At 42.4% G+C, this 26583-nt stretch overlaps 1 protein-coding gene across 6 annotated transcripts in view; it reads right to left on the reverse strand.

Annotated features, from left to right (window-relative positions):
- Positions 1-26583, reverse strand: part of arhgap24 (Rho GTPase activating protein 24) — an 89757-nt gene that overhangs the window by 16469 nt on the left and 46705 nt on the right. Inside the window, exon 1 of one of the 6 annotated variants that reach the window (XM_029444512.1) lies at positions 17142-17228. The exons of 4 other annotated variants lie outside the window; for them this stretch is intronic. Coding sequence is in view for 1 of the 2 variants with exons in the window: in XM_029444510.1 (XP_029300370.1) it covers positions 6658-6679 (22 nt within the window). In the remaining variant the exon portion in view is untranslated. Of the gene's footprint in view, positions 1-6657; positions 6803-17141; positions 17229-26583 lie in introns of those variants that run through there. One more of the 6 variants, XM_029444510.1, reaches the window with a different exon arrangement.

Below are 26583 nucleotides of genomic sequence, written 5' to 3' on the forward strand. Positions count from 1 at the left end.
GTTCAAAAGGGAGTAGGTGTTTAAGGGTTAGAAATGACGCAAGAAATATTCATGATCCTCAAAGGTGGAATACATTTTGTGGGAGTCTTGTTTTTGAAAAATGTGAAAACGTCTTCCAGACATGATTGTGCTGCCTGCCAAGTGGAGGAAGCAGCTGCTGCTGGCCCGGAAAATACAGACACTGAAACTACCTTGTTTAACTTTAAATTACAAAAATATGTGTCATAATTCTTCCAATGTGTGTGTGTGTGTGTGTGTGTGTGTGTGTGTGTGTGTGTGTGTGTGTGTGTGTGTGTGTGTGTGTGTGTGTCTGTGTGTGTGTGTACAAAGGGAGATTAAATGACTTCATCACTGTCTGTTCTCTCTTGTCTGCAAGAGTCTTCTTGTTTGCATGCAAGCAGGGGCAAGTTGAGATTCAATATTGTGTCTAATGATAGTCTTCTCAGAAGTCCACGCATCATAAATACCTCCAACAGAGCAGGAAGTCACTCACCGAGCGACAATGCACAAATGTTTGTTCATTCTTGCGGAATGATGACGAGGATTAAACAAAAACTACCGCCATTCCCCTTTTCATCTTTGGTTTACAAAGTCTGTTTCCTTCAGGAGTGATATCACCTCCAGATGATCTAATCCCTCCGCAAAGTGCAGCTGTTGCAACAAAGAATTCTGTAGTAAAGACGTCAGTGTGTGTTTAGAAAAAGTGCATCTATTGTATGGCAGTTGAGAGATAAAAGGCTATGATCAGGCTCAAACAAGTCAAATAACACTTATTATTGTTACCTTGATGTGAGGATAGTAAATCACATAATCCGTACTGTGGGAAACTATGCATCGCCTGTTGAACTATCTCCATATCTCTGGCAATCCAACAAAGAAGCCCCCTGAGTGGGTTGCAAAGTCCCGGCCACCTGGGTTAACTTGAGGACGGGAGTTCCTGACTGAGGAGCTGCTTTGCCAGTTTATTTGGCCTGGCTCAGAATGAGAATGAGTGAGTGAGCACAGCTGAGAGGGTGTGAAAGAGAAAGGGAAGGAGGGGAGGGAGGTGAGGTTTGAAGAGGGGGTTGGGGAGTACACACAACACACAACACACACACACACACTTCTCTTAAGCACTGTAATGGGAACAATAGGCAGATCTCTCTGAAGGCTTGGGTTTAAAAAGGCCACTGGTGTGACACAGGGCATGACCTCATAAGCAAACATGGTATGTCCCATTCACACCGCAATGCTTTGTTAACATCTTCAACCACAAACTCATAATAATGTCATAATATTGACTTTTTGCATGTAGGAGTGAGAGCGTACATACAACATTATTACTGCCATATATAATATTAATATCTCTCTCTGCGGCTATATCTTCCCATGTATCTAATGACGTTCCACCTTACGACCAGCAAGGTATCGATGTATCTGAAGGCAGACACCACAACATTAGCCTGCCCAAAGACATTGTCAGATGGAGAACTCAGACTCCATAGAGTTACAATGGCTATCCATTGCCATCTGATGCTGAATGACTAACAACGTGAATAGGAGGGGGGAGGGAGGTCAAAGGGGTCAAGGGTTGTTTGGCTCTACTGTCCCTCTACAGGCGCCCATAGGGAAGAAGGTAATCATGGCACCCAAAAAAAAGGAGAATAATGGCCACATCAACTGTAACTTCTCTGTATTCTTTGGTGCTGAAAAGGCAAACATGATACCTTTCTGTTGAGCGAACAGAGTTTGAATAAGTTGTCATGAGGACAGTCGGAGGAAGCAGTGGGTCAGTCCGTTCAGGGAGGTCACAGGGCTGCCAAAAAGCCAAGTGTGTCTGCTCTGATTTCATGCCAACTAAATTAAGAGCTGTGTCTGTGTGTCCTGCCAAGGCCGCTGCAAATATAGTATTATGTAAGGGGAATCAATTTCAACTTTAGGAAACACGGCTCAGACTTGACTTAAAATCTAGAGCTTGTGTTGAAACATAAGTCAGCGTGATAATTATAAAGACTAGAGACTGATACAGATGGAAAAGTGAGATCTAGTGTCCGCTGGTGCGATTTCGAAGGATCCCACTTGTTTGTGTACGTTTCACTACATTTACTACATTTTCTAATGCTACCTTCTTCTTTTTCCAATGTCACTCTGACCAGAACAAGTACAGCACATAACTTTTACGATTAGGGATTCTATGTTATATCTTAAAGCAGTTTAGTTTCCTAAAGTTGGTGTTCATACTCCACTGAAATGGAAACCATTGGCAGCCTTCAGGGCAGGAAATATGAATAAATCGACCTACAATAAACTATGTTTGCTTTGGAAAATGGCTGTAACGAGTAAAGTATGTGTGATTTGTAGTAAAGAATAGTGAGAAAAATGGAATGAGCCTTTAACTTGGTTTTCAAGTGTTGTAAATATAAATCTAAAGTGACATTTATAGAAGCTCTCGGCCATTGGCATGAAACCACAAACATTCTGCTCAACCGATCTATTTCTGTGGTGACTTGCAGTATAACGTGAGATTAACAAGGCACGACAAGACTTTGAGGTTTGTTAAAATACTAAAATCCTTACAAGTCAACCTTTAAGACCACTGACAGCTTCAGTGACTACTGACTGGGGTTTTAATATCCCATTAAAATGTTAGTGTGTTGAGTTTTGGTGAGGGATGGCAGCTGTTGTCACTTGAACACTTGCACGCAACGCTGGGAGGCTGAAACTAAAACTGACTCAAACTTCAGACGAAGCTTCTGGAAAATAACCTGCCACTAGTTTTTAATGCATATTTAGCCTGGTGTCATCGCCATACCGTCAGAGCATTCATGTTTCATGTACAGCCAGATGCACTTTAAACAAACACCATGTACTGTGTGTGTATGTGTGTGTTCTCTATAATATGCATGTGATGTTGTGTGTCTGTGTAAAGCATGTAGGCATCCTTATGGTTATGTAAACATATCTCACTATGACAGATCACCAATTGGACAAGTGTATATACTCATGGCCGAGAGACTGTAAATCTGCGTGTCATGCATGCCAGGAATTCCTACTTGGTGTGTACTCTGACCCAAAACGAATGATCTCCACACGATGTTTGTCCAATTTGTTTTGGTTTCAATACAGGATGTTGTCAGTGCTAAGCCACACACACACACACACACACACACACAACTGCTAATTATTTTTGTACGACAACTGTGAAAAGGGGGGGATTTAAGTAGATTTTTCTATCGCTTTGTTTTAGGTATTACAGCTCTCATCTTAGAAGCTGTAATATAAATAGACAGAGACAAACTTCCTGGGCCTCTGCAAAGGGACTGTACCTCCCTTTATCCGGGCCAGAGAATGAAACAAGGAGTGGACTTGACAAAGTGCCGGTTGCTCTGCTCACTAATACCTTCTCATATCACCTTTCAACGTTGATGAGGGCTCCAGGGCAGATGCACACCTGCACTCCCTACAGCCAAAATTGGTAGGTTGAGTCAGCCTGTCCTCTGGGAAAGCCCTTTGAACGTTCCAGACAGGAAACCTGACTTCTGGTTTGTTTTTTTGTGACTACTTACTTATTCCGTCTTTACCTATGAGAACCAAAGAGAACAAGGTTGGTGAAGGGGAGGGGGGTACGGGGCGTTATGACAACTGAGTCTCAAGAAAAATTACCTTTAGTCATTTCAAAATGAACTCACTCTGGTTATGTGTCATAGAAGCATTAATCAACATGTTCATTTGCTTGATTGCTTTAGGAGATTGAAGGGCCTGTCAGATGGGAACATTATTGTTGATAGAAAGCAGAGATACATCCATCAATCATCACCCTGCATGAGCCTCTCCCACCACTTCATATTTCTACTTAGTGACTGATGAGGTGGAATATGAACGACAACATGTTTGGTGCAGAAATAGCCAAAGCGTCCGCGTCGCCGTGTAATAAACTCATGCTTGTATCTGTCCGTCAGTTATTTTTAATGTGGTGTTTCTGCACACATATCTGTGGGACTGAGGCATGCACCACATAACCTCCTGTTGACTCGCCGCACAATTATTTAGACAGCCAATAGACATCATCTATCAGCTTCGGCAAGATAAGCGTGTTTTCATTTTGGCCATCGCAGCAGTCCTGTCTGTGTAGCCGCTCCACATCCTCGTTGTTTACTCTGACAAAGCTGGCCAAAGCACTGCCGGCCTGAGCAGTGCAGGGGGGGGGGGGGGGGGGGGGGGAGTGCAGGCAAGCTGGGTCAAAGAAAAAGACTGCTGGTGATCTAAGTGTAGAGACAGAGAAATGCTGACGATGAGGTTGGCTCTTTGTGTTTGAGTCTGCATTATTGAACTGTTGCTGATGTTGTTCGGTCAGTTCTCTCAGACCCGTGTTATGACGCATAAATAAAGCTGTCACTGAAACAGACAAGTTTGTTTTGCTTTAGATTATGACTATGGGAGGTAAATGTTGACTGCTCAATGTAATGGCTGCAGAATAATGACACCATCTGCTTTTAGATCGCTATAAGCCTCACTTTAACTATGCCATTCGGTCTGCCACCCGGTACAATCTCCCGGCAAAATAAAGGCTTGATTTATGGCACAGAGCCGTGGGAAACTAAATGCAGGTTGTCCTCTGCAGTGATTTAAACTCTTATCCAACGAAACTAGCTAGCAGCACTAGCTCGAAAGGTATCTAAAAGTCGTCAGATGACGCCATGCGCTCATTTAGGGCGGTTGAAAGTTTTCTATTGCCACTTTAACTACATTCACTGGTTCTAAAAACACAAAATCAGTTTCTGTGCAGTGCTGCATGGATTATCAGTAGTGTTTGCAGCATTTTAAACCCCAGTGATGCACTGTTATCATGTAGACAAGGAAAAGCGTCACATTTTAGAAGCTGGAACCAATGAGGGAAGGATGTGTAGAATTCAACCAGCAGATTTGTCTGATATGCTTCCTCTCAACGCTTGACTGGTTTTACGCTGTGATCCATATGTGGATGTTACACAACTTAAGTCAGGCTTTAACTACAGGAGAGTTGAGCAGATTGCTGAGGAGAACTTGTGACGGATGCAGTATTCATACTGAAAAATGAAATGCTTAGTTTAACATATTTTAAAAAACGGTGTTCAAAAACGTATAAAACACCTCTCTTCCTCTCCTCTCTTCCTCCTCACTCCAGCAACAGCTCTTGAAATCTCATTTCACAGGCTCCGACATTCTACATGCACAGTATTTCTTCTTTCTCCCATCTGTTGCTTCAGATTTTTGCATGAGAATGTTTTTCCCAGGATGGATTTACAGGCAGGCAGGGAGCCATGAATTCAGGAGCGTGCTCTGTTATCTGCCTCAAGCAGCCAAGCAAAGGGAAACTTGACCCAGCTGAGAATGCTTTTTTGCTTAGTATGATTATCCTTCCTTTTTCCTTTAACGCTACATATTTAGTACAAGCACACCTGGGTGGCATTTAAGCTACATATATGGTTTAAAAGCTTATTTTGTTATACAAGTTGTATTCTCATGGTTCAAATGGTTCAATCCTACATCACAAGCTTCTTACTACTAATACTTACAAGTTATTAATGTACATAGCTCAACTTTGTATTGAGTCTTCCTTTTGTTAAAGTTGAAATATGTCACGTTTTCTTCATTCATAATCAGTAAAACATTGGCTGTTCTCTTTATGCTCTCTTTACTCTGCTAATGAGATGTCTGTGGTTTTTGCAAACACATTACTTGGTTAATGACATTTTCTTTGCTAAACCTTGGCAGCAAGTAAAGATACATATTGCCTGCTTTTGTATTTACTCATCCGACAGTCAAGAAACTACAACGACGACAAAATGAAATAAATCTTGGGGTGTGGAGTGAGAGAGATTAGCAGACATATGTAGCCCCCCTCCTCATCTCTACATTAGCTGCTACTAGCATATCACATTCAAATCTCTGACCGAACTGTCAATGGCCGAGCTGCATTCTGGATAAAGTCGGTGCCAGGAAGAATGTGCACAATCAATAAGGTATGATATCTCTGCTTCTACTGCATCAATGTTAATACTTAAAACTAAAATCTTTTCCAATTGTTCTGTGGTTGTAAGTCGCACTAGGTAACGGCATATTTATTTAGGAAAAATAAATGAAAGTGCAGTGTGTAGAAAATGTAACGTATTGAAAATGAAAGAAAGTATGAAGGAGGATCTTAACGGTCATCCCCATCCTGTTAACACAGCGCCACCCCTCAATAAAATAACATTACTGCATATGAAAAGATGCACTTTATGAAAAATAATAACTCCGTTGTTTTCAGAGCAGGTTTGCAGATGTTGGTATATAAAGGAGAAATAAAGAGAAACCTGCAGCGATGTCACATTAACGGCAGGAATCAGGAATGCAAGCCCCACAAACGGCTCATCTGAAATCACAGCTGCAATAAACGGAAGCTATGAGCTGTTACTTGTAAAACGCCCATCTGCTGAAATGATGAATGGACAGCATATGGAAAAAAAAACCTCTCTCAATGAGAGCAGAGTGTAAGTATGAGTACGTTTAAGACAAGTTAAGCTATCTGAGAAACTCTTCCACCAATTTATTCAGTCAAAACTAAAAATAGTGCAAAGTCTAATAATATTACGGCCATCGTAAAGAAACCAGATGCATATGTGTTAATATTCATTACGGTTGTGTAGAGAGACAGACCTGTGTTGGAGTCAAGATCCATCGGGTGCAGAGGAAGGCGTGCCCCCTTCTCAGCTGGAGGTTGAGGGAGCAAAAGCCACGCTGTCGCTGCTGACCGCCGGCCCCCCCGTGCCAGCTCTTCATCTGTTCTTGTTCGGTGCCACAGATAGATTTATCTCCTTCTGTTTCTGCTTAAACACACTCCCCTCTACTCTCTTTCCTACTCTTCGCCCCCCCCCCCCCTCTTTCTTTTGCCTCTCGCTTTTCTCCACCTCATATAACTCTTTTGCCTAAAACTTCATTTTGTCAAGTCAAAGGCAGGTCAATGTGACACACCGATCTGCAGCACTTAAAAAAGGCAAGGTCAGGCGGGGGCCAGTGTGTCTGCCTCTCAGGAAGCCTTCCCTCTGCATATACTTCTGTCAAAAGGAGCTGAAAGCAGAGGAAGCATATTTCTAAGTCACACAGCAAAGTGAGTGTAGGAGAGAGCGGCCGAATGAAACCGAGTGAGACAACAAGCCGAAAGGCAAGATGGTCTCTGAAGGAAGGGAGCGGGGTGGGGAGGGAGCTGGTGGTGGTGGTGGAGTAGGGGGAGGGGTGTATCGTAAATCAAGAAGCCCTCCCCAAAGTGGACCTGTAAATCTGGTGAACGAAGTGTGGGCACTCGGCCAAATGACTCATCCACAGCGCTCTATAAATACAGCCGCGCGGGGTCAACAAGGCTGCTGCTACCGGTGGCCAAGAAGCCCCGAGACACTGGCGTCTCTCTAACAGCCTTCTTATCGTTTGTCAATCTCACCCATCGTCAGTGGCTTCCATCAAATGGCAGAGAGCGCCCCTTTGAAGTTTCGAGTTCCAACACTACCTGTTGGATTTAACCCAGAGGGGGGGGGGGACGACGACGACGACAAACGGGTAATGGGGAGACATCTAAATATTTATCCAGACAGAAATCAGTTTACATACCATTGGTCTGAACATTCTAGACAAGTGTCCCCAGCAGACAAACACACTGTAATAGCAGAGTCTTCACAGGAAGCCAAAATGTGCCAACCTGATACATGTGGGAGCAGGGTTTGTGGACGAGGGGTTAGAGTGGAAGGGTAATGGAGGACATTGCTATGTGACATGTCAAATACCGATCCCCTCAATAAGACTGTTATGTAAGCATCTGATCGTCCCGTCCTGTCCCTCTCTATGGCCTCAGTACATTTCCTCTCACTCTTAACACACAGGAATAAAAAACTCACAAAGGAGGAAGAAGGCCTGGGCATCTCTGACAGGAGCAGAGACGAGACAACAACTACCACATATAAAAGTTATGACGCCTCTTGTATGTATATGCAGAAGTCCCCGGTCTCCTGCTTTTTGAATCAGCAACTATCGACGTTTGAAATTCCAAGGTTGTGTTTTGTTCAACTGCTTCGACATTCCCAATACTTTACGTGACATTTCTTTTGTCCTTCACAGCTCAGATACAAAACCACTTACCACCACACGCTGCTAGTTTGTCATCTTTTCATTTTGTGACAGCTTTGCGAGTACATATTGTGCTCCACGATATAAAAAGAAGTGTAGCAGGCAACACTGCATGTCCACTCGTCCTACACGTTATCCTCTCGTGTTGTTATTGCAGCTGCCTTTTCCCATTTAGTGGTTGATCAATCATGGCTTTATAAAGAATGGGCTTCATCACTCACTATGCAGTTTGAGCCATTATGGGGATGCTCCCACAAGCCTTTGGTCCCATCCCTAAAATACATAAACTGCACGCAGAGACTGTAAGCACTGATCAACACTGCGGAGGAAGATACTGACAACATATGAAACCATCCACCATAATCATGTGCTGGTACACAGTTAGAACCTCGCACTTAAAACAACGTCACATCCTATGCATTCACATTTTGTGCATGTGCAGGAGTGAGGGAACACACACAGTGCATCTTTTTGTAAAGAAATATTTTACATTTTAATTGGGAAATGATTTGCAGAGATGAAAAGATTGATACAGTGATACTTTTAAAAACACAAAAACCCCCCTCCCTCAGCTGGAAGTGACAGTACACCTCTTTTCTTAACCGCTGCTTCAAACTTAGAGATGTTAGCCGTCACAGCCAGCATCTGATTACCGTAAAAAGACAAGATTTCCTACAAACGGCGGTTTTCACCCGACTGTCAGTGAACTTAACGCTCTCCAGACCTTCTGCCCTAATCCCACACTGAAGGGAGGCTTCCTTGTCAGAGAGTCCAATGCCCCCTTTCACAAACCCGATCATTATAAAGAGCTCCTCTCTGAGTCTACAATGACTGGACAGCTTGCTGCTGCAGCTCAGTCTCACAATGATACCTTGGGAAAACTCAGTGACCTTTTACTAATCTACAAAGCCACATGTAGTCATGATTAGCAAAACTCCAAACCTTTTAACGGTCTCTGAGAGTGTAAAAAAAGATGTTGCCTCCGCTTTGAGAACCAACAGGAGTCTGCATTGTTACTTTTAAATTTATTTGACAGTCAGCCAGTTTCCTTTCCAGCATCTCGTCACAGGCTTTCAGAGGAAGGGAGTTTGAGTCGACTGTTTAAAGACACAATCCCCGAAATGTTCCACCAGTGCAGCGGAACTGCTGCTGCTAAAAAAAAATATATGTAACACCGAAGAGTCTTTTCAATCACGGCACTCCAACATTATCCACACAGATTTCATCTATGCCCGCTGCCTTGACATCAATGCGTTCCCTCAGCAACCTCTGCCAAGGAAATGTTCTCTGGGTTTTCTTTCCCAAACTGCTTCTTACACCTTCCAACTATTTCCCCAGATGATTGCATTTCCCTGCTTCTGCAAAAGGCACACTGAGCAACGTCCTGCCTTCTGGGACACGGAATGATTTCCCAGAACTTGATAAGGAGCATGTACAAAACAATCATCTTCCATTGGCTCTATTATCGGCTCCTAACACAAGCTTCTGCTTTAGCGTCTCGGCAGCAGCAGCAGCTTTGCTGGCATGGAAATAATCATAAACCAAAGAACTGGACACATTTTGAATTCTGAGCTGACGGGAGCGATAGATGAAAAGTTAAGGGATTACCAAGGGGGACATTTTACACAAAACCACAAATGGCAACCTCTTGGTGGAGTTAAATAAACAAATCATTAGAATTCATGGCCTTAGAACCATGAATGTCTGTACAAAATGTTGTGCCAATCCATGTTATAGTATAGCTGTATAACTGGACAAGTGAAAACATGGACATGCTTGTGGGTTTACAATGTTAGGAAACATAAAACTGGCTGATATCATTACCTAATTCCATTTGAAAAACTTCTGTGTTGACTTCATGCTGCCCCTCCGTAACGCCGAGTGCTTGGGCTCATAAATTCCGATATCAAGAGAACAACAACAAGACGGGATGTGAATCTCAGAGGCCCCATATGAGAAATGTCAACAGCAGCAGATTGTCAGGCCACAACTCCTCCAGGAGGCCATATGCTGCTGTGTCACAGACAGCAGTTTAATGACTTTTTACCCATGCTGGGAAAACATGGATGTGCATAAACATGTCTACACACACACACACACACACAGAGGAAGAGAGACAGGAAAGAGAAGTTCAGTTTCTGACCTTTTTGAAAATGTCACATCTCAAAGCAGATTCTTGCGAGAGAAAGAACAGACGCTCTGAAGTGACAGACTAGTGGAGGACGTACACGTGATAGTCGTCGCTTTCATAAGCAAAAACACAAATCTAGTCACTCGTGCTTCTTCGGGATTGTCATTTTTACCACAATAATATCCATAAATCCCACTGCGTTGCTTCTTAATGCATGCCTTGATGCCGATACTTTACTCCTCCTGGATGTATGATGCATTAGAAGCTGCGTGGGCACTATACATCCAACTGCTAATTGAATCAATACATCAAAAACATGGAGTCGGAAACAGTCAGCCGCTTCTCGTTTATATCCTGTGTGAAGGATTCATTTGATCAAACGTGTGTATGGATTAATATGTATTCTAGCTACGACACTGAAGCTTTTTCATTTATTATAGCCGAGTGGGGATTTCTCCTTTTGCTCCTTGGAGTTCGATAGCTTTTTATTTACAAACCAGTTGCTTCTCTTTGGAGCATGCCTTGAAATAGAACTGCAAATTAAGCTTTGCCTGTTGTGAAACTTAAAATAGTCTAAGGTCTTTCAGGCGCTCCATAAACACCATCATACCGTGTGCACGGTAGAGCCACAGATACCCTGAGAGGATGCACATTGATTACAATCATTCTGAAATGAACATGATTACAGTAAAGCTGCACCAGTGGTCACTGAAACCCGAAGTTATCCAGGACTAATGTGACATGGGGGGGCCCGTTTGAAACTACCTGCATACATCCTGACACCGACATGTCAGCACTACAGATAATTATGCTTTCTCAATTACTGTACTGGGGCTTCCTTAACCTCGGACACTGATGCCTATAGAGAGTAATATTCTCAGCGTGCCATATTTAGTACCATACACGAACAAGTGGAATAATTGTTTGGGTTATTAAAGCCCCTCTGCTGGGCCTTTTTTATTATTATTTTATTAACTCTTCCATCATCAACTTTAGGTGCCTATGGCCTATATGCCAGCTTATAAGCAACCTCCCCATACTGAACAGTACAGTGGTCTGTGGTCTTATAATTGCACATCTGTCTTCACCCTCCAATTTCATTCAGTCATTACTTTTTAATTAGAAGTCTGACGATATAGGTTTACGTAAGATTAGAATGTAATGCTGATAAAGCACATTCCTAAACTGGAAATTAACTAGAATAACGATAACTTTAAACATTTTTAAACACCCCTTCTGTGCGTGTCTGCGTCTGATTTACTCAGTCTGCCTTGCCCACACACTCATAATTACATTGTGATAATCATAACTAAATCACGCAGTGTAAATAAGACCTTAACACCTCAGTGACACATGACACTCATAAGTCACTGCAGAGGTCATCAAGGTGACTCCCTTTGGCTACCAATCAGGCAAGTACGTCATGATACGGAGGGGACATTAATCACAGATGCTCTAAATCAAACACATTTATTAATGAAAAACTGATTTACATATGCAACTTATTAAATGTTATCATGATATTTGTGCTGGTGGCAAAGGAATATTAAAAACAGGATACAAACTGCAAGAAAAAAGAAAAAGGTGTGACAAAGTAATTATGACAAAATATAAATATTAACTCAAGGTCACTAAGTAGCCGTTTCCAGAGCTCTCAACTGCATCTCGCAGTCTTCTTCAGCAGATTGCTCACTCATTGCTAAGTGACAGTTTAATACATTAAAATATAGTTTATTATTCAATTTTCCCACCACAATACCAACAATGTATAATACAGGCAATTTAAATAATGTTCTACAAAACAATTGTAAACTCATGTTACACTAAAATTAGAGTAAATGTTACATTTACATGTTGCATATTAATTAGTTAAATCAATACTTAAGCAAATTCTGCACTTTAGTCATTACTGTTTATAGACATTAACTCAGCACAACGACTAAAATATTGCAGAATTCATCAAAATAAATGTGTGCATTGCTTCCATATTTGACAATATATGCACTTTTGTATACAATTGTATTCAATACATAAAAGATCAACATAGACAGGACTGGATTAGAGGATTTTACCCATTACTGCAATAACATAGAAAACCACATGAGGGCACTATCACCTTTATTTAGACGGGGGCTCTGAGGCTTTGCTTCATCCTCACTTCACCACAGCACTACATCAACCATATACCAAATGAGGAAATGCCAAGATATTACTTTACTTTGTACAATAAGCTGAAGCCAAACATAATATTTGACCCCGGTAGAAGAGAAACCCTCTTCAGGTATGTATCATAAACTCAGGCTTAGCCCTGTAAACAGCATTCATGCTTGAGGCTGTCCACCTGCTCATGGCAGCGTGTTCCCATGGTCCTCTCATGAATGAAGGGATGGTAGCCTCTGGGGGTTGTGGGAAATATTCCCATAATTCAGCAGCGGTGACTGTGAGCTGCGGCCTGACCTGCCACTCTAACCGGGCTACCAAAGACTGAGCCCGGGGCACAGATAGAGTGACATACTGAACAAGCCAAAGCCTTTATTAGAGTTTGGGGATAGAGGAGCTTGCACACTGCTTCTCCATCAAAAAACACAGCGGGGAGTGTTTCCTGTGTTGATGTTTGTTTTATAGGAATGGGATGATTAATCACAGTTGAACCACGGGGAGTGACATTTAGCTACAGGTTGCAGCTGCAGCTTAAAAAAAAAAAAAAAGGTAAATAACCTCATTTGCTAAAGGCAGGCTCTGCTTGATCACCGTGTCGCCGTCTCATTACCCAGATCCCCGGCGCTCAGTTACGTTATATCACAAAGCTGTGTTCAGCTCCCACCTGACATTCTTTGGAGGATTCACAAAGATCAGATATGACTGCACGCTGATCCTGAGCAGCAGGATGTGCCGATATCTATTCCAGATATATGGACTGAGAGAAATCCAGCTTTCATTTCGTCAGTGCTGCTGCCTGCGTACACAAGGTACTCTTAAGAAGCCGCTTTTTCTGTGATCCCTTAAGCGAAGTACCAGAATTTAGAAAAGTTTGCAGGTGAATCCAAAAAGCACGGAAAATGTCTTCTGCCATAATGTAATCCTCGAGCATAGCAAAACAAATATCCTGCGTAGATAATCTGCAAAAATAAACGTTTAATACCATAAACAGACATTCTGACAGGCTGTATCCAGGCAGTCTTGTTGTTATTCCTCTTCCCTTTAGCTCAGGCCCATGTGTGCTTGCACATGTTGGAACGCATCAGTGTGATGGAAGAACGTCACCGGTGCCAAGTCGTGGTGTGGGCGAACAACACAAAAGCCTCATTGTGTCTGTACCTGTGTGTGTCAGACAGTTAAAAACAATAAAGACATAACCATGATCCCAGTCTAAATATTGTCCGCCAGCCTGCAGGTTCATCGCCCATCATCCAGATGTGCGCAGAGCATGCACAACACAGGTGACTAAAAGCGGCGGAGATATTTTCAAGGCACAAAGTGTCGAGCAGAAGTGTCCAGAGAAGCTACAAAGAGTTGCAGAGTTGTGAGTTAAAACAGGAGCAGAATCTCACGTGGATGTCATGATGGTGCTATTCAGGTCCCTGGCAGAGTCGCTGTACCCGGCTCGTGTTCAGACCTCACCAACACCCTACCAGGACAACGGACATCTCTGTACAACTCTGACTTCCACCCTATTTCCCTTGCTTGAACCCCCCCCCCCCCCATTACATCCCGTCTGTCTGTCTGCCAGAGACTGTCTACGTGTTGTGTTCAAACTGCACGGCCTCATTTAGACCAGTGGAATATATGTGTTGTGTTTTTCTTCCATTTGCTCTCTCTGCTTCTCTAAGACCTCTTTATTTGCTGTCCCATAACAAGCCATGTTCTTGTTTTCCCATCAGTATGAGGGCGTAGCGGTGGACGTTGCAGAATGGCGAAAACAGTATTTTTGGTATTTTTAAAAGAATTTAAGTCTGTTGAGAACTTGTTTTGCTTCAACAACCCTCAAGGCCCTCGTAGCCAACATGTGCGTAAACCCGATAAATCACACGAGTGAATAAACCTTGTGTACTGGAACTACACAATAATACTAAGAACAGCACTTGGAATAATTAGTAAGCTTTATAAAAAAGAAAGATGCTGGATTTTGTTATCTTTGGACAAAGCCAGGCTTTTTTACAAAAGTTACATAGTGTCACTTAATGAAAGGACCCAGAAAACATTGTTTGCTTATTATAAAAAATGTACGACAAGTTTTCTACCTCTAACTAAGGTTTCTGTTTTTGTGAATAAAAAAGTCTAAATCCTCCGTGTGTATATTATTCAACAGCATTTTACATGTTACATATAAAACAATGAAAGCATCAGTCAATTATGACCTTAGTTTAAAAGTACAGAGATCTGAAGGTGAAGTCTCTATAGGGAATGGCCCATAAATATTGAACTTGAACGCACCACGAAGATGTTTAGGATAAAAGCAAGTAAGAAAATATCTGTGGGTATTTATTCCCTTATGGTAAGTGATATGTTATTGTACCTCTTAAATTCAAAATATATTAGGGACAACAAAAACAGTAAGTGCACTTTGTTGACATCCTTCTAATGGACATTATGTGTATTAATCTGTTAGCATACAGACTTCCTTTCAATAACTGTTTTGTACTTCAATCTCTTCTCCCTGCATTGCACAATACACTGAAGTGAAGCTACTGCGAACTATGTGAAAAATGCATCATGTGGTGCTACATCATACGTTTTATAGCAACTGTATAAAATAGTAGCACTTTCATTATCCCCGTGGCCTCAAACTCATGTAGTACCGACACCAAAAAGGGGAGAGCTGCTTAACAAGGTTGAAATTGCATTCCCCCCCCCCCCCCCCCCATCACTGCCACAACAAACACCACAAACTGTTTCATAAAAACCTCCTTATCCCGCATAGATGACAAAGATAGAAAGAAGAAGAAGCGTTGAGTCGAATATGGCAGCTGGAAGTTATGTTATTACTGCTGTTGCAGGTCCAGAAAACTAAGTCCCTAGATTTCAAATGTCCCCCTCCTGTGAGGTTTTTTCCCCCAGAAATAGATGGAGACTGGAAAACAGAAACACTAAGTCTCATAGTCAAGAGAAATTGAAAAACGCTGTCAATACACCACATACTTGGAAACATAAAATGTTTGTATGTAACCACATGACATGTTTGCTTCATATGCTACAGCACACTCTTGCACAATGAGTCAGTGAGGCATGGGACTAATTGGTCACTATACTGTCATTTAAGTATTATGACGAAAGGCAAATTGCATGGGAATATGACTGATGTCATCTGGCAACTTGGCACAGATCAGTCGTGACATTCGGCGGTACCTTGACCATTTCCCTTCATGGTTCAGAGCAGAGGTGTAACACTGATGCTGTGTGTTCTGAACGTCACCGATCCTCTGCAGCGTTACACCGTCTGTCCAGCTCGTGCATTTCTAAGTAATGTTGGCTGTGGAATCGCTTCCTTAGCTCCTCTTATAAACCTCGGCTCTGTAGCTACAATGGTTTCGTCAACAGCATAAAATAACATTCTAAAAATATAATTTGTATATTTAGGTCATTTTCATGGGTATAAAAAAAGAGAAGTGAAATACTAAGTTTTTGTTTTGAAACTTCCTTTTTGCTCTTTTCATGACAGCTTTTTTTTTATACTTCTTTGTGCAACACAGCTTCATCCAGACAAGCACTGCCATACAAACTAATTTAGAGGAGAGATCCATATGGAAGGTGCCAATCATATTATTATGGAGATAGAGTGCATGTGCCATGACTGAGATGATGCAGGTCTGAACGCTCACAGCAGTCAATGTGTGCATCATCATGTATACATGTCCTGTCCAAACTGTCTTTGAGCGACACCCGATCCCTTCACTGCGAGATGATCAAATAGCATCAAAAATAGCATCAAACTACCCTCATATCTAAGGCTTTTAGACATCGAAGTGCTGCTCTTTAGCATGTGCCGATACATCAGAACGTCTTCTACCGTGGCTCACGAGCACGTGGAAACTAAAACTATTGTATTGTTTCTCTGTAATACAACCACTTCCAACCATGACAGTGCATGAAAATGATCTCTGCAGGGAACTGTTAATCCTCATCTGATGTGGAGACTATTAAAAAAAAACCAGCGAGGGTCATTGACAAACGTTATCGGCGCCATTATCTGCCGGGTCACGCTGTTTTGTGCCGTGTCCAATGGGAGCCACAAATCACGTGAAAGAAATGTGGTTTCCTCTGAGACAAAACTGTAGTGGATACACACCAGGGGAAAAGATAAAGATAAATAAAAAGCAAGTAGTTCTTGCACATGTCCGGTGCTTCCTGCTATGTTAACTGTAGATGCTACTGTATCTCTTACCAGCTGTCTCTATTCCACAGTGTGCATGTGCGTTTGAAATATCTATTCCATAGACTCACATTCCTGGCATCGCTCCGCCTGGGAAAAATAACCCTACTGCTCCTTTGTGTTGTACTCCACATGTTTCCATATCGTCTCCTGGCGTCTGTTCATGTGAGTCTTTGTGTGGGAGTGTGAGTGTGTGTGTGTGGTCAGCGGTTTAGTCTTGTGAGCCAGACTTCTGAACTAAACACAATAACATTGTATATACATCAAAGTCCATCTTTTATAACTCTTCATACACGAAAGTCCCAACAAACAGAAGGCACATAAAGGGTTAACTCTGCGACATGTAAAACCTGTAGAGAACCAGGAAATGGCTAAATTCTTCCCTGGATGATTTTCTAATGTATTTGCTGCAGAGTGAGCAAAACCAAATGTTTTTCCCTCCCGCTTCGGTCAACATTGCGATCTTCATTCTGTCCTCAGTAACATAAAAAAAAAGTGATTTCAACTGCTTTAATCTTTTCCTACCTGGAATGACCTCGAAGAGATATTTCCCCCCTTCATCGCCGCTGGTTGGATGCTCTGTGACTTTGTTTCCAGGTAAGAAGATGGCTCCCTGTGGAGAACAAAGAGCAGCCTGATCAGATGCAATCTCCCCGACAGAGCACTTCTGTATGGTACAGAATGAATGTTTCACAACATTGTTTATGATGTCCAACAAAAAGATGTTTTTTACATTCCTAATCTTTGAAATGTTGCCTGGTTTAAGACTTCACGGTACACATTTAATTCATATTTGATATTAATCATTTTTAACATGTAACTGCACATTTGCCAGCATCACTCCTGAGCTCAGCTGCACACAACACGGGGTTTTGCTTTATATGTATCAAGCATCTCTGCCCGCCGTGAAGCCGGTACATACATATGTCCCCACGGACAGGTCTGGATGATGGAGCTGAGCTGCTATAAAATGTGGCAAGTGGCAGCATTATAGAGGATCACCATCTCCTCCTCAGCTCTGTCCACGATGATACATCATCTGTGTGACACTGAAGGCCAAGTGTTCTCTGCTTTAAATAGAAGAGCATCAGCATCAGCTTTTCCCAGAGTCAACCTCTCAACGACCTTACCGTTGAGACTTCCTGCAGGTTAGAGATGCTGTGGTTCAGATAGACAGCATGCATGTAAGCCTTCTCATTGACCGGTCCAGAGATTAGATATTAACCTCTCATATATCTGCACTCAGTGAGCGTCTGCAGGTGCACGTGATGCTTTGTACTTTTGTTAGACTGTTTGTCTGACATTTTATGGACCAATCAATTATCTGAAAGAACGACAATGAAACTATCTTTAGTCGGAACCCTACTGAGGTATATGATCTGAGTATTAGAGAAACTAGAAACATCTACTCTCTATTTGGTAACTTCACCAAGTTACTGTAACTGCTGAGTCATTTGTTGTAGTTTAATGTTCTTCACCGATAAAGAGAGTTTCTATAAAACAGGATTACAACACCACAGCTGCAGGTTAACCCTGTGCACATTCAAAGAGTGGCTTTTCACTAGATTAACAACTCGGACATCAGCGGCCACAGCGCAGCACCTGACAGTCATTAGAGTGCCCTCTATCTGGTTAACGTTAACGCGGACAAGATGTGCGTTGGGTGACAGCATCAGCATTAAAGGACCCAAACACATAACCAGGATCTGAGGGGAGTCAGTTTCCTTCCTGCTGATAGAAAGACTGCTCCTTAATGAGCCATAACTTGTGACAACCAGGAAGTAGAAACCTGATGCCCCAGATGAAGTGCTTTAAAGGGGGTATAAAGACGGGGCAGACATGCCCACGATTGGAGGAATGAGGGAGCGAAGGAGTTTGTTTGATGTGGTCGGTCCGCTAGAGAATCTGCTCAGCTGCAGTGTCTTGGGATTAAAAGCTTCTTTAGATCTTTTTTGTCATGCACATTGTGGCTGATTCCAATGAACCAGGAGATGACATCACATGAATTGGGGTGTGGGGGAGATAGACTTCAAAGATATGTGCCTTTTGGGCTGTGTATTATTTAAAAAAAGACAAGACAAGGGCCTGTGTAGTCCCTCCAAATGGTAAGCCACAAAACCACTAATATTCCTCCCCTCTGTGTCTAAGCCACAGTCCACCTTTCCATCCTGACATCCTCTCTGGGGGCCTGTTTGTTTGCTGCAGAAAACCCAACCACAGACGGGAGTAATATTTACCAAGCAAAGAGTACGGGAGCCTGGCCCAACCCAACGGGGGGGGGAAAAAGAAACCCAACCTTTTTTTTTTTTTTGGGTGGGGGGGGGGGGGTGTTCTTCCGCATTGTTATTATCCTCGTTAACAACGATGTGAGGTCATTTTTTGGGAAGGAACAGTGGTAATGACACAACCTACTTATCTTTTGTTCTCAAACCAAAAAAGCCACACACCACACACCAATACACACACACACACACACACACACACACCACCCACATCACAACACACACACCACACACCACAACACACACACTTGAGGAAGCGACAGGCAGGAGGCTCAGGTTGGTAAGCAGCAGCCCAGCCGGTCCAGTGGGAACGTTTCTGATTCTGTGTCCAACATTAAAGCTCCAAATTAAAATCAAATTTGGTGTTTTTTTCTCAGGCTGCGAGCAAATACCACAATTCAGTTAATGGCATCTACACAAGTTGTCTGACCAGCCTGCACAAACTGCAGAAAATAAATCCTAATGTGGACGCCCAGAAACCAGACATTTACCTCTGTGAATATTCACGTTAGTTTGGAGTTTATGTGACAGTTATACGGGTGTGTGTAATGTGTGTGTAATGACTAATGGTGGGACTCATTGTTCCCTCAGCCTCGGCTGTTTAATTAATTACTCCTCGTGTCAGATTGGCTTTCTCCATAAAATAATAATAGATAACACAGTGGACCAGCTTGTATACCATGATATAGACTATCCACTGTTAATAAAGTAAGTCATGTGTGTTATATAAACATTATTGATTATAGCCGCTTTAGGGAATAACAATTACTACCCCACCCTGTGTTAGGAGATAACCATAGTTTGTTAAAGAAAGATGTGGTTTTGATGAATGAGTGTAGGAAACGGGACATGTGGCACAATAATTAAATACAGAGCGATATATTGTGGAGCAGAAATTGATTTCAGGTTGCAAATAGATAAATGCTCACGCTAAAGTCATTTAACCAGAAGTTATTGTTGCCACAGGTCTGTTAAGTTCTCATTAAATCTTGGCTGGTTGATCAGCGGCCCTTTTTATCCAATAATTACTGCTCTCCAGCATCACTGACCTCTCAGACACAGGAAGTCAAACTCAGCGGGAGACCTGCAGACGTTACCTATATTTTGCCTGTGTGGCCCATTAAGTGTGTAAGTGCATCTGTCTGTCTGTCTGTGTTTATTCTTTTCACTGTTGGAGTCTCTACGTTTTACTCTCTTAGACCCGTCTATTCAAGGGAGAGTTAAGAGTTACTGACGGTTGTTCTGCTACGATTCGCTCCACTGAGTCCATCAATCCAATAAATGTCTTCATTACTTCAGTTATAAAACAGGTAGCTCTGCTCTCCGGCTCTGACCGGCCGAGCCTCGTTCAAAAGCCACGGTGAAATACTCAGTGAACCCGCAGCTGCGACTCCACAAACACTCGTTAAAATATTAATATGCCAGTCAAAACGCAATAAGGTGGACGTTTCTTTTTATGATTTCTCCATTCATTTTTATTTACTTGGTGGGTTAACGATGTGAGAAGTTACACATGACGAAGCAGGAGGAGATGATACGGATGGAACTGAAATTAAAAGTTGGGGAAAATCCCAAAACAACGCTGTACTATTTATAAAGAGAGTGAAATGTTTGCTAAAAACAGTGAGTGACAGACACGGTTATTAAAACTGTAGGATGAACAGGTAACGCACATAATTGACCGACTAGTAATTCCAGGTGTTTTTCATCTGAAATGGATGAATCATCACAATCAGGCTTTAGTGCAGGCAGACCAGACATATCTCCGGCACTAAATACAAACACTTAGACCTTCTAGCAAATAACTCTGATGCAACAAAATCTGGCTCAGGAGAGCTACGGTATAAAAGGCAGACAACAAAGACAAGAATGCTCCGCTTTTTGACTCGCACAGCAAATCCATCAAAACTTACAAGATCCCTAAAACAAAAAACAACAAGAAAGCCTCCAGTGATTTATGTGCAACAGCTGGAAAACACACGCTGTCCCGTCACGTATTCGCAAGGAATACCTGTCACTGCTGCGCCTGATGCAGAGACCTTTTATCTTCATCCAAGAAGAACTCCCATGTATAAAGTTTCATTAAATATCCTCTGCCAAAAAACCCTGCTGCCAGTCCGAGTCATAAAATCTACAGAAACATGAGATGGGGAAAGGTTTTTCTTTTAAAAAAAAGAGAATAAAATGCCAAAGCAATTACTGTGAAATTCTTATAAAAGATTGAAGGGCACACAGTCCTCTGTTAAAATGTATGAAATGGTTCAAACATGTAAATAACTTCCAATTACAATCTCTGCCCTAATTCATTGTTTTCACCTTGTGGGTCACATACAAAATATTGTACGTTATACACACACACAATACTGTATTTATATGGACAACCATCACAAAATGCACCTTAATGATGCACTGAATGTCTAACTCATAAAAGGGTTCCTCCTCTGCAGTGCAGAATGTTTCTCAATGTCTTTATTTAACCTTATGAAATCCAAGAAATGGCTTAATGCAACCCATCAAAGTCAGAGCGCTGCCTCGACTGTACACGTTTTATGGATTCATCTTCTTCTCAGGCCAATAATAAAACTAAACACGTTCAGATATGAAGCACTGTGTCACTCTAGGGCATACTCACGTTTTTCAAGTTGTGGTATAGGTACAATATTATTCATTTTTAAAAATCACAAATACGCTGACAGTTGATTTTTATGTAAAGTGCTGTATATTGGACACATAATGTATGCACATGCGCTAAATTCCAAGATATGAGTTTCACATCTTATTAGGCTAGAACTCCCAGTTCCAGTACATCTACACCTGTAAAACTAGAGCACAGCTGCAGGAGGCTTCACTACTTTCCTGCGCATCAACTATTTCCCAGTTAAATGAGTTTGCAGCTAGTTCAGACGGACCCTCGGCTACAGTAGAGTGCCACCTTCAAAACTAGAGCGCAGCTGCACCGACAGAGAACAGAGAGAAACCATATTCCTGCTCCATCAACTATTCTTACACGGTAGTTGTGACATCTCAGAAGGAGACTGCCTGGAGTCTTAGATGATTAAACAACCCCATGACGTGAAAAAAGGAAATGACACAGATATTCTGTAAACAAGGTGTGTAGGATGCACGAAAGCAAATGTCATGACAGCCTGCCTACAACATTATGATATACTTTGTGTAAAGTTTAGTTCAGAGAGGAGATCCCAGAAAGAAGCTGCGTTCTGTTTTACTACAACATGCATCAGTAGAGATCCCACGTTAATGCCACACCAGTGTCTTTATATTACCCACTTCCCCTCGTGTACTGCAATAAAGCAAGGTAACACGCATATAGTGTGTATTGATATGTCCCTTCCTGCTACTCATTAAGCTCTCCCTAAAGCTTATGAATGAAGTACCTTGCTGATACAAGCTATACTAACCTCATGGCTTTGATTTATTGTTCAGTTTCTTCACAAAGCAGAAATGAAGATGAACTAAATTTATAGACTACAGAACTAGAACGTCTCCTTTTGTGCATTTCTGATACCCGATTCTGCAGTCAGCTCTCCCTTCAGGGCGTCGGAGAGGAATTTTGTTATAAAGTTGTTTCTCATGGTCAAATGGTCAATCCTAATCACAAAGTTCTTACTAATAATACTTACAAGTTATGATGTACAATAGTCAACTTTTGTATTGGTCTTCTTTTGTTCAAGTTGAAATATGTCCACGTTTTTCATTACTAATCAGGAAAAATGGCTGTCTTCTTTATGCTTCTTTCTCTGCTAATGAGATGTCTGTGGTTTTGCAACCACTTACTTGGTTAATGACATTTCTTGCAAACCGGCAGAAGTAAAGATACATATTGCCTTTGGTAGTGACTATCCGACAGTCAGAAACTACAACGACGACAAAATGAAATAAATTCTTGGGTGGGAGTGAGAGAGAGATTAGGAGAGCACTATGTAGCCCCCCTCCTCATCTCTACAGTTAGCTGCTCTAGCATATCACATTCAAAAGTCTCTGACCGAATGTCAATGGCACGAGCGGCACTTCTGGATAAAAGTCGGTGCAGGAAGAATGTGCACAATAATAAGGAGTGATTATCTCTGCTCTACTGCATCAATGTTAATACTTAAAAACTAAAATCTTCCAATTGTTTGTGGTAAGTCGCACTAGGTACGGCATTTATTTAGGAAAAATAAATGAAAGGTGCAGTGTGTGAGGAAAACTGTACGCTGAAAATGAAAGAAGTTATGAGGGAGGATCTTAAAGGTCATCCACATCACTGTTAACACAGCGCCACCCCTCAATAAAATAAATTACTGCATATGAAAAGATTTAATCACGAAGAAAAAATAAAACTCGTTGTTTCAGAGCAGGTTTGCAGAGTGGGTATATAAAGGAGAACTAAAGAGAAAACTCTGCAGCGATGCACAGTTAACGGCAGGATCAGGAATGCAAGCCCATAAACGGCTCATCTTGAAATCAACAGCTGCAATAAACGGGGGAAAAGCTATGAGTTTACTTGTAAACGCCCATCTGCTGAAATGATGAATGGGACAGCATATGGAAAAAAAAAAAGAAACCTCTCTCAATGAGAGCAAGTGTAAGATGAGTACGTGTAGACAAGTTAAGCATCATGAGAAACCTTCCACCAAATTTCTTCAGTCAAAAACTAAAAATAGTGCAAAGCTAATAATGATACGGCATACGTAAAAGAAACCCAGAGGCAATGTGTTAATTAATTACGGTTGTGTAGAGAGACAGACCTGTGTTGAAGTCAGATACATCGGGTGCAGAGGAAGGCGTGCCCTCCTTCAGGGAGGTGAGTGGAGCAAAAAAGGCCACGCTGTCGCTGCTGAACGACGGCCCCCCGTGTGCCAGCTCTTCATCTGTTCTTGTTCGGTGCACAGTAGATTTATCTCCATTCTGTTTTGGCTTAACACACTACCCTCTACTCTCTTTCCTACTTTCGCCCCCCCCCCCCTCCTCTTTCTTGCCTCTCGCTATTTCTCCAACTCATATAAACCTTTTGCCTAAAAACTTCCATTTGGTCAAGTCAAAGGCGGGTCAATGGACCACACCGATCTGCAGCACTTAAAAAAAGGCAAGGTCAGGGCGGGGGCCAGTGTGTCTGCCTCTCAGGCCGAAGCCTGTACTCGGCCATTACTCTGTCAAAGGAGCTGAAAGAGAGAGAAGATATTTCTAAGTACACAGCAAAGTGAGTGTAGGAGAGAGCGGCGCCGAATGAAACCGAGTGAGAACAAAAGCGAAAGGCAAGAGGTCCTGAAGGAGGACGGGGGGGGTGGGGGGGAGTGGTGGTGGTGTGGTGGTGGAGTAGGGGGAGGGAGTGTATCGTAAATCAAGACATCCCCACGGGACCTGTAAATTGGTGAAAACGAAAGTGTGGGCACTCGGCCAAATGAACTTCATCCCACAGCGCTCTAAATACAGCCGCGGGGGTCAACAAGGCATGCGACTACCGGGGGCCAAGAAGCCCCGAGCCACTGGCCCGTTCTCTAACAGACTTCGTATATCGTTTGTCAATCTCACCCATCGTCAGTGGCTTCAATTCAAATGCAGCAGAGAGCCGCCCCTCTGAAGTCTTCGAGTTCCAACACTACTCGTTGGATTTAACCCAGAGGGGGGGGGGACGGACGGACGACAACCTGGTAATGGGGAGACATCTAAATATTTATCCAGACAGGAAATCAGTTTAAATACCATGGTTACACTTCTAGGACAAGTGTACCCAGCAGGACAAAACACACTGTAATAGCAGAGTCTTCACAGTTAAACACCCCCAGAAGCCAAAAGGCCAACCTGATAACATGTGGGAGCAGGGTTTTGTGGACGTAGGGGTTAGAGTGGAAGGGTAATGGAGGAATTGTATGTGACATGTCAAATACCGATTCCCTCAATAAGACTGTTAGGTACGCATGATTGTCCCGTCCTGTCCCTCTTATGGCCCTCGAGTACATCCTCGCACTTTAACACAAGAGAATAAAAAATACAAAGGAGGAAGAGGCCTGGGCATCTCTGGAAGGAGCCAGAGACGAGAACACAACTACCACATATAAAAGTTATGACGCCTCTTGTATGTATATGCAGAAGTCCCCGGTATCTCTGCTTTTTGAATCACAAACTATCGCGTTTGAAATTCCAAGGTTGTGTTTGTTCAGCTGTCGAGACATTCCCAATTACTGTAACGTGAACATTCTTTTGTCCTTCACGCCCTAGATCACAAAAACCACTTACCACCACACGCGCTAGTTGTCCGTCTTTTCAATTTTTGTGACAGCTTTGCGAGTTACATTATGGTGCTCCACGATATAAAAGAAGTGTAGGCAAGGCAACACTGCATGTCCACTTCGTCCTACACGTTATACTCTAGTGTTGTTATTGCAGATGCCTTTCCCATTTAGTGGTTGATCCATCATGGCTTATAAAGAATGGGCTTCATCACTCACTATGCAGTTTGGCCATTATGGGGATGCTCCCACAAGGCTTTGGTCCCTATCCCTAAAAACATAAAACTGCACGACAGGACTGAAGCACGGATTCAACCACGGCGGAGCAGATACTGGACAACATATGAAACCATCCACCCATATCATCATGATGCTGGTACACAGTTAGAACCTACACTTAAAAAACAACGTACCATCCTTGCATCACATTTTGTGATGTGCAGGAGTTGAGGGAACACACCACAGTGCATCTTTTGTAAAGAAATATTTGACCCATTTAATTGGGAAAGATTTGACAGAAGAGAAAAAGATTGATACAGTGATACTTTTTTAAAAACACACAAAAACCACCCTCCCTCAGTGGAAGGGAACGTACACTTCTTTTCTTAACGGCGCTTCAAACTTAGAGATTGTTAGCCAGTCACAGCCGCATTCTGATTACCGTATTAAAAAGACAAGCAGTCCATACAAAACGGCGGGGTTTCACCCGACTGTCAGTTGAACTTAAACGCTCTCCAGACCATCTGCCTAATCCCACATGAAGGGAGGCTTATTGTCGAGAGTCCAATGCCCCTTCACCAAACCGATCATATATAAAGAGCTCCTTCTCGAGTCTACAATGGACTGGACAGCTTGGCTGCGAGCTCAGTCTCACAATGTACCTTGGGAAAAAACCAGTGAACCTTTACTAATATACAAGCCACCTGTAGTCATGATTAGCAAAACTCCAAACTTTTTAACGGTCTCTGAGAGTGTAAAAAAAGATGTTGGCATCCGCTTTCGAACCAAACAGGGTTGCATTTTACTTTTAAATTTACTTTGGACGTCGCCAGTGTCCTTTCCAGCATCTCGTCACAGGGCTTCAGAGGAAGGAGTTTGAGTAGACTGTTAAAGAACAATCCACGAAAATGTTCCACAGTGCGCGGAATGCGGCTGCTAAAAAAAAATGATAGTAACCACAGAAAGAGTCTTTTCAATCACGCACTCAAACATTATCCACACGATTCACTAGGCCCGTGCATTGAATCAATGCGTTCCCTCAGCAAACCTTCTGCCAAGGAAATGTTCTCTGGTTTTCTTCCAAAATGCTTTCTACACCTTCCAACTATTGTCCCAGATGATTGCATTTCCCTGCTTCTGCAAAAGCACACTGAGCAACGTCTCCTGTTGTCGTTGTGGACACGGAATTGATTTCCCAGAATTGATAAGGAAGCATGTACAAAAATCATCGTTCCA

The sequence above is a fragment of the Cottoperca gobio genome, chromosome 12, assembly GCF_900634415.1.
Source record: "Cottoperca gobio chromosome 12, fCotGob3.1, whole genome shotgun sequence".
Classification (NCBI taxonomy): Eukaryota; Metazoa; Chordata; class Actinopteri; order Perciformes; family Bovichtidae; genus Cottoperca; species Cottoperca gobio.